This window comes from Myotis brandtii, unplaced genomic scaffold (genome assembly GCF_000412655.1).
Source record: "Myotis brandtii unplaced genomic scaffold, ASM41265v1 scaffold486, whole genome shotgun sequence".
Lineage (NCBI taxonomy): Eukaryota > Metazoa > Chordata > Mammalia > Chiroptera > Vespertilionidae > Myotis > Myotis brandtii.
This window is the reverse complement of record NW_005368569.1, coordinates 1,638,082-1,647,701: the sequence shown is the minus strand read 5'-3', so window position 1 is coordinate 1,647,701 and position 9,620 is coordinate 1,638,082. Positions and strand designations below refer to the sequence as shown.

The 9,620-nt window shown below is 46.3% G+C and overlaps 1 protein-coding gene across 1 annotated transcript in view; it reads right to left on the bottom strand.

Annotated features, from left to right (window-relative positions):
* The window catches only part of SLC7A6 (solute carrier family 7 (amino acid transporter light chain, y+L system), member 6), a 44,204-nt gene extending 34,704 nt beyond the window's left edge, over positions 1 to 9,500 (bottom strand). Inside the window, exons 1-2 of the mRNA XM_014547817.1 lie at positions 8,137 to 9,500; positions 2,261 to 2,811 (exon numbers count right to left, since the gene is read on the bottom strand). Of these exons, the coding sequence (XP_014403303.1) occupies positions 2,261 to 2,774 (514 nt within the window). The 5' untranslated portion in view covers positions 2,775 to 2,811; positions 8,137 to 9,500. The remainder of the gene's footprint in view (positions 1 to 2,260; positions 2,812 to 8,136) is intronic.
* Between the last annotated feature and the right edge of the window lie 120 nt (positions 9,501 to 9,620).

The window sequence follows — 9,620 nt, the reverse complement described above, 5'->3', positions numbered from 1 at the left end:
CCTCCTCCTCCTCCTCCTCACTGTTGGCCTGGCCAAGCAAACCCTCAGGGGCAATGGAGTCTCAACTGTGAGGAGGCCTCTGCTTTGATGCCTCTATGTCAGTGCTGAACTGACTTCCATGCTGAAACCGGCACAGAAAATACTCACCAATGATGTGTGTGCAGCTACAGAAAAAGCAGGATCCCACAGAGATAAATGTACTGACAATAACTAAGCCAGAAACATACACTTCTGCAGTCAAATCAAGTACTGGGCACCTATGCTTACAATGCTGGGCACCTGGCCGGAGAGGGGACCTGTGGACCTCAAGAACTACCGCCCTAGCTGGTGTTGCTCAGTGGTTAGAGTGCCAGCCTGTGGAACAAAGGGTCTCTGGTTCGATTCCCAGTCAAGGACACATACCTGGGTTGCAGGTTCGATCCCCAGCCAGGTCTGGGCACGTGCGGGAGGCAACCAATGTTTCTCTCTCTTTCTGTCTCTCCCCCTCCCTTCCACTCTCTCTAAAAATCAATGGAAAAAATATCCTCGGGTGAGGATTAACAAACAAAAAAAAGTCCTCAACTCTTGGTGGTAGATTAAGGGATGATTTGAGGCTAAGTTAATTTTCTCCTTGATGAATATGTTTTATAATAAAAAAAACCATTCCCTTTGTTAGAGAGCTCAGTCGGGCCAACGTCCCCCTGGCCAAATCCTATCAGATATATAACTGAGTACCCGCCCTCCCCCCTCCCTGGGGTACCTGTGGAGGGGTTCCCTTTAACTTTTGTCTGTAACAAATGCCTTCATGTTAGGAGGCACCGTGTACGGTACAATCCTTTATAATCCGGTGCTCTCGGTCTATTTTTAACACGGAGGATAAATTACATATACTGCCAGAACTTTTGCAAGCAGAGATATGGAAAGAACACAGTATAATTAAGTGCCTCTGGCAACACAATGCTAAGGAACACAGGGGGGAATTCTGGGCCACTTCGCAGCTAAAGAAAACACAGGAGCTCTACAGGACTGGGGAAATTCACCGTCACCTCTTTCCCTTTCGGTGACTTCACACAGAATCCCTCCTTACCACCTTAGGAGAGAAAAATGAAAAAGAAAGAGGGATCCGCTGAGATCTCTTAGGTTCTTTCCTCAAAAACCCAAATACAGGGTAGAAGCCACCCACCTGCCTCTCACTGGCCCCAGGCAGGACTGGTTTACAGATCAGTGTAAAGAAATCTGAAACACCAGCGGGGAAAGCCGTTTTGGTGCGGAGCCTGCTGCTTAGAACCGGCTGTGACAGAGGCAGCCAGAAGCGGCCCTGTGGGCCTGCGGGCCTGAGGGATCACCCACCATCTAGAGAAGCGATCTCCTCACGGATGCCTCTAAACTGGTTTAAGATAAAAAGCTGGGAAGCAAAATAACATATTTTTTTTTTTTGCAGCATAATCAAGGCCTCACCACTTATGTCTTTTTTCCGGGTTAAGTTATAACTAGTGATATCGATTCCAATCAAAACACCTACAAGACAAATACACTAGTAAGACATGCACCGACCCGTCACAGACTGGGGAACAGAACTCAGGGACAGCCGAGAGTGGAAGGAATGTGAGGCATTCACAGCCACAAACAAATTTAAACTTCTCCCACCCCACCCTGTGCCCTTATCTCAGGACCAAATGACTTTGGTGAAATTACTTCTTGAGCCCCGCCGGCATGGCTCAGTAGCTGAGCACTGTCCTATGAACTAGAAGGTCACGGTTCGATTCCCGGTCAGGGCACATGCCCAGGTTGCGGACTCGACCCATAGTAGGGGGCGTGCAGGGGGCTGATCAATGCATTCTCTCTCATCATTGATGTTTCTCTCCCTCTCCCTTCCTCTCTGAAATCAATAAAAAAATATATATTTATTTAAATATATTGTATTGATTTTTTTACAGAGAGGAAGGGAGAGGGATAGAGAGCTAGAAACATCGATCAGCTGCCTCCTGCACACCCCCTACTGGGGATGTGCCTGCAACCAAGGTACATGCCCTTGACCGGAATCAAACCTGGGATCCTTCAGCCCGCAGGCCGATGGCTCTATCCACTGAGCCATACCGGTTAGGACAATAAAAATATATTTAAATAATTTTTTTCCAAAAAAAGAAATTACTTCTTGAAGAGGCATAATACCTCTTTTCCTCCCAACAAGCAAAATCTGCTGTTCAATAGAAGGTACTATTAGCATCATTAAAGTAACCGCCAACCCCCACCCATACTCCCCCAGAGCCCCCAGACTTACATATGCAAGCAGCAGCGAGGAGACGGCAGGCCAGGTAAGGGGGATCACAGGTGGGAAAGGAGGGCTGGATGATGTAGTTGGCAAAGGTGATAGCGATGATGGCCTGACTGGTGGGCTCAACGATTAGCAGGGAGGCCCACAGGCGGATGAAGGCAATGAAGCCCCCAAAGGCCTCTAGAATATAAGCATAGCTGGCCCCAGATTTGGTGATGGTGGTCCCCAGTTCTGCATAGCAAAGGGCACCCACAACAGAGAAAAGCCCGCCAATGGCCCATATGACCAGCGACAACCCGTAGGAAGCCGTGTGTACCAGAACGCCCTTGGGTGAGACAAAAATTCCTGAGCCGATCATGTTGCCCACCACCAGGCTGACCCCATTCAGCAGAGAGATCTCCTTCTTCAGCTGCATAGTTTCTGTGGTCCCTCGAGGTGCCATGCTATCATCTTCCTCCCTGGGCTGGTTGGCCTCGGACATGAACTGATAGGTGGACGCCGTGCTCTCCCGGGCTTCCATGGCAAATAGCTCCTTTCACACCGGTGTGGACGACAGCCTGGCAAAGGGTATAAGTATGTCAGTCTAAGGCAGGGGCTGGGGAGGCGCTAGTTTAGACCTGCCAGGCAGGCAGATGTCCCTGCCCACCTCTTATGTGGGAACAGCACGCCTCATACACAGACCTAAAATCAATGAGCCTGTCTGTTTCCACCACGGGACTCGGGGAAATAAGTGGAAACTGCTCCCAAGAAAGATACCAGAAGCGATCAGGCAAGATAGGAAGGCGACTTCCAACATGAGGTACCTGGCTTGACGCCCTGGGTAGGCTGGCATTAGGTTTATCCATAGCACAGATTCTCCTGAGACGTAGTTTTTGCAGCTTAAGACCTGCAAACCTGCCCTGTGGGGAAGACCCAGAGTCCCGGCACCAGGTTCACAGCCCAGCCAGCCTGAGAGAAAGGCTTCGCACTGTCCATCCCCAGGTAATCCTGCCCACTCACCTCCACCCCAGCACAACAGGGACTTCTGCAGCCTCCAGCCACATGTGGAAAAGTCTGCAGCTGCTGCCAGGCGGGCAGAGAACATGAGCATGTGGTGGGAAGGGCCAGGAAGATGCTCAGACAAGGGCACATCACTATTGCAGAGACTGGACCAAGGAGATGCTGCTCTTTCCAAAATACCCACCTTACTTCCTCCATGGCTCCGTGCCCATTCAACACCTTTCTTTTTCCAGAGTGCTCCGAGAGGGGTAACATAATAAGACCAGATGGAGAAAGAATATTCAGGGGGCATTCTAACGTGGAGCTCATCTGCTATGGGCTTACTTGCTTTTCTCCTCAGCATGCCCCTCACTACCATCTGAGTCTACCAAGAGAGTCTCCCAGAATAGGATCCAGAAGTCTTGACACCCAATCAAAGCTATAAGGTTCCTCTTATCCACAGATCTGGTTTTGGAAGACAGCCTAAAGGGAGATGGAACACACACACACACACACACACACACACACACACGCACACACGCTTGTGTGCACGCAATACCACCTTTGGATTAGAGTTGGGCCAGTCCAGAAACCTCAAGGACGTTGGATTCTACACCAACCTACCTATGAAGGACCCAGAATCTGTCCGAGGAAGACGGCACCTTCCTGATCCTGCACTCAGCATGGCCTTCTCCCTCCCTCAATGCCTGTGCCCTGGAGTCAGGAATTCAGATTCCCTATTCCTGACTCACCTTCCAGAGAGAGGAATCCTGTAGGCCATGTATTTCCCACCCAGGAATCAGTCCTTCACAGGCATGGAGATAACTTCCATGGATAAGAATGGCATCTCAAACAAAGAATGAATGAATCAGCACATCCGCTTCCCAGAAGCCTCTCATCTGCTCGACGAAATGGATGTGCCAGAGCCTTGCCTCACTGAGCTCAGCGCAAGGGAATCAGGGCCTTCAAGAGTGAGCAGTTCTCAGGCAAAACTCCAATCTCCACAGCCTCACCCAAACCTCCTGCCTCACCGATCCCAGTCCCCCGTCAGACCACAGACCTGAGCCCAGGTGGAAAAAACTCCTCTGGCCCGGCTGGCGTGGCTCCGTGATTGAGCATCAATCTATGAACCAGGAGCTGACAGTTCCATTCCTGGTCAGGGCACATGCCTGGGTTGTGGGCTCGAATCCCCAGTGTGGGGCGCTCAGGGTTCCATTCCTCAATGAGTCTCTCTCATCATTGATGCTTCTCTCTCTCTCTCTCTCTCTCTCTCTCTTTCCTCTCTGAAATCAATAAAAATATATTTTTTTTTAAAAAAAAAGAAAAAATAACACGCTCCTCTGGGGCATTAGTAAACCCTCCCCCACTCCCAGAGGAGGTGAGCCAGTCTACCTCTGCGTAGACGAGGCCTGGCTGCTTAGAGGAGGCACCACTTTCACTCCTGGCACCACGCCTGCAGATTTCCCTATGCAGGCAATTGGAAACTTATTTGTTTTCACGCGTCTGTCAGGTGAGTCCAGGCATGCAAACAAAACAAGGAAACAGCCGAGGAGCCTATAGTCTCACGAGTCAGGTGCAGAGAGACCTGGGCTGCCTTTTCACCCAACTGGACACGGAAGCAGAACTGGCTCCAGTGACCACGCCAGCCTCCTCCTGTCCCGTCAGCCCCAGCTGGGTACTCTATTTGGACTTCTGTGTGGGTTTTCCACACATCAAGCAATTCCGCAACACCGACTGGTGTCCTACAATTTCACTCAATTCTGACGCTATCTACCCAAAGATAGTATCAGATTCCACAGGTTAAGGGCTCAGTCCCACAAACCTGCCCCTACTAGCACTTCAGATGTCCAGGTGGTTACCAGTGCTTTTCACTGACTGGCTGTAAGTTGGGGGTTCCTACTACCCCCTCCTTGAGTTCAATTAATTTGCTAGAGTAGCTCACAGAATTCAGGAAAACTTACTAGATTACCAGCAGGGTAGGGTCTCCTGTGGCTGCCAGCTGCCGGCCGGCCAGGGCCTCCCTCCCTTCCCCCAGCCAGCCCTGCCCCCTGGTAGAACTCCTGGATGAACTCTCGGTCGAGGGGACAATTTGCATACTACGCTTTTATTATATAGGAAGGTTACAGCTCAGAGGTTTTTCTCCACAGACCTTGATGGAGGCTCATAAGAAATACTAGAGAGGAGACCAGAGAAAGCCTTGCAGCAGTACTAGTCTGAAGAAAGCAGTCACTACTCTGTGAAAAATACAAAGGTCTACCTGGTCCCTTCTCTAAAGAAGAAAAATCTTGCCCAGTCGGTGTGGCTCAGTGGTTGAGCATCAACCCATGAACCAAGAGGTCACCGGTTCAATTCCCGGTCAGGGCACAAGCCTGGTGTGGCTCAGTGGTTGAGCATCAACCCATGAACCAAGTGGTCACCGGTTCAATTCCCGGTCAGGGCACAAGCCTGAGTTTCGGGCTAGCTCCCCAGTAGGGGACATACAGGAGGCAGCCCAAAAAAATCAAATAAAGATAAAAATATGAAACACCTGGGGAGAAGGCAGCAGACTGTCACCACCAAAACAGCTGAGGCAGAAAATTTGGATCCAGAGGTAGAGCATTAGAGGTGTCCTACCTCTGGGGGAGGAGTGGGGTCACCCAGAAAGATCCATCCGAGCCCAGAGCCAGGGAAACAGGGCCTGCCTAAGGCGAGGCTGAACCAAAACAATTGTAGCAAGTACCCAGCAACAAGACTACTGTGGTCGGCTGAGCCTCGGGCACAGGTGCAGAAAGGCTTAAAGCTCAACGGGGAGCAAAAACACAGGAAACACCCTCCCTCCAGCAAACCTGACCCCAAGCCTTTGATACACAAAAGAAAACCACAGCAACAACAAAACCCAAACACAACTCCCCTCCCAACCAACTCAAACCTCTACACGAACAGCCTAGTCAAAGAAGAGGGGTGCTCGTGGCCCAGAATTAATGCTATGTACCTACACCTGGCAATCGATAACAAACAACATACAACACACAGAATAAAACAAGAGGAACAACCCACTATCAAGAGGCAAAGTAGTCAATAGGATAAGACTTAGAGATGACTCAGATATTGAAATTACCTACAGGGAAATGAAAATAACTATGACTATGTGAAAAATAATACAAGCAAAGTCACTCTGACATGGAGGAGGAACTCCCATCCCAGAAGAACTGCCTTGCATATCTTACTTTTCAAACTTCTGGAATGTTAAGACTGGCTAAAATAACCTTTGGGCCGGAGGCCTGAAATTTAAAGACTTTAAATTTCTATTGTTAGCTTATCTGCACCTATGGAAATTCCTTCCTTAGCTTATTTACACCCACAAAAACTCCCTCCTTTTCATGTCATCATTCCCCTTCCCTCTCTCTCTCTCTGCCTTCACCTCCTAATCCTCTCTGCCTGAACCAGTGCTATTGTTTTAGGTCTCAAATGTTTGTTGCCTCTCACATTGGCCTTTTATTTGTAGGTTAACAATTAATACATAAACGATCTCATAGGAAAACTGGACAGCATTCAAGAACAGATGCGAAATCTCAGCAAAGAAATGAAAACCACAAGAGTCCAAATGGGAAAAAAGTGAAAAAAAATAAAACAGAATAGAGCCTCCAAGAGTTGTAGGGAAATATCAATTGGCCTGAGGTATCAGCAAAGAAATGAAAACCACAAGAGTCCAAATGGGGGAAAAGTGAAAAAAATAAAACAGAATAGAGCCTCCAAGAGTGGTAGGGAAATATCAATTGGTCTGAGGTAAATATTTTAAAATACTTTTTTGTTGTTTATTTTTCATTGCTCTAGAATATAAGCAAAAATAGTAGTAATGTACTGTGGACTTACAGCACATGTAAAAGCAAAATGTATGACAACAACAGTACAAAGATAAGGAGGAAGAATTGAGAGTTATACTGTTAGGGTTTTATCTGTGAAATTATGCAATGTAATTAAAGCAGACTGTGAGTAATTAAAGATATACATTGTAAAACTAGGACAACCAATTTAAAAAAAAGAGGTATAAATAATAAGGCAACAGTGGAGATAAAACAGATCATAAAAGTGCCCAATCCAAAAGTAGGCAGAAAAAAGAAACATAGAACATAAGGAACTAATAGAAAACAGAAAACTAGCAAGGCAGCAGATTCTAATCCAACCCTATAAAAAAATAACATGAAATGTAAATAATCCAAACATACCAATTAAAAGACAGACATTGAGAGATTACCTAAAAATGCAAAACCCAACATGCAGTCTATAGGAAACCTATTTTTTTTTAAAAAGACATAAATAAGTTACAGGTAAAAAGATGGGGGTGAGGGGGAAATAACCATGCAAACGCTAATCAAAAGAAACGTGGAGTAGGTATATGAACATGAGACAAAATAGACTTCAGAATAAGAAATATTGCTAGGGATAAAGAGGGGTATTACATAATGACAAAGAGGTCAATTCACCAAGAAGTCAATTCTAAATATATATCTCTTCCAACAACACAGCTTCAAAATACATGAAGCAAAAACTGATAGATCTGAATGGAGAAATAGACAAATCCGAAACTATAGTTGGAAACTTCAACACACCTCTCTCAATCATCAGTAGAACAAGTACACATAAAATCAGCAGGCGGGGGTGGGCTAGAAGGGGTCAATGGGGAAAAAGGGGGACACATGTAATACTTTCCACAATAAAGATTGACAGTGCACTTCCCCTCCCCAGAGCACACCCTGCCTTTCCCGTCACCCTCCTTCCCCTCCAAAAAAATAAAGATTTAATGAAAAATAAATAAATAAAATAAAATAAAATCAGCAAAGATCCAGAAGACCTGAAAATGGAACGCCCCAACATAGTTCTTGTCTAAGTAGTTACATGAATTCTGAGAAAAATAAAATTGGTACCTGCAATAGGACTCGATGCAGGAGATGGGGGCAAGTCAGGGGTGGGAGACAGACTTCCAATGGGGAAAAAACAGCTTTGGCTCCTACTATCTACCCCATCAGGTACTGTCTGAGGCCTTTAGGACAAATTCCAACCTTCTTAGCAGGGCTTAATCCCCCACAGCCCAGTCACACTGAATTACTTGCAGTTTCCTAAACCCTGGCACCTACCAGACACACACGTCTTTGTTCACACTGAGCACTCTGCCTCTAACACTCTTCTTCGCCCACCTTTCCCTCAATAATATCCTGACGGCCCTCTTTCTCCCCACATCTCCTTGTTCCCCTAAGGTTTCTAGTCTACACTTCTTCCTTAGCAGCCACCTCACTCTGTTGCTGCATTTACTTAGCGTCAGTCTCTCCCAACTAGTTTGTGAGCTCCTTGTCTGTGTCAGCAGCCCCAACACAAGGCCTAGGACAGGATCCTTACTCAGTTCATGATCATTGAATAAAAATATACAAAAAAAACCCCCAGAAAACACCTAGAACAGAAAATACACAACAAACCCTATAAAAGACATTGAGAGATTGAGATTACCTAAACATGCAAAACCCAACATGCAGTCTATAGGAAACCTATTTTTTTTAAAAAGACATAAATAAGATATAGGTAAAAAGATGGGGGCGGGGGGAAATAACCATGCAAACGATAAACACCTTGAGTCACTTGCTCCCCAGAACAGCAGCAGCAAAGGCTGAACTAAAGGGAAGTGATCACTCAGAGAAGTGAGGCAAAGACAGTGAGTGGTTCCTCCCATTTTGTCACAGTGCGCGGTTTTTAACTCCTCAGCCTTTAATTGGTCACAACAGTACCTATACACAGTCTCAAAAAGCAGTGGGTTACTGTGTGAGATGCCCTGTTTATCCTGTCCCCACAGAGTAGACTCGCAAACCTTTCTGCAGCAAAGGGATGAACATCACTGATTATAACAGAGTTCGGAATTAGCCCGCTATCTCTAGGTAAGAAGCCCAGTATTTGTGGGGAGGGAGGGTGCAACAAAATCCTACCAGATCACCTCTGAATTGACTATCCTTTTGTCTTCAATTTGTATTCAATTGATAAAAGAAATTGGTATATGCAGATCACACACACTTATCAGTCACCTCTCAGTCCCCAAACACACAGTCTTTAAAATCACTGTCGAAGACCATTTCCATTAAATCACTCAGGGCACCCTATAAGTTCCTGTCTTGAAAACCAGTGTTAAACCCCACTTTAAGGACACAATGCAGCTTTCTAGCAGGTTTCCATCCTATTTTCCAAGCTCCTGCAGCAAATAATAAAGGAATTCACCAGACCACTAAAATTTACTTGTGAAAATTTAGACATAAAACAATTAAATGCAATTTTCAGGGGGGGAGGGGGCAAGGGGCTCTTTCAAAATTCAATTACAAAGAATATTTTACAAGCTGGAGTTTAAAAACTTCTTTTATATTGATAACTA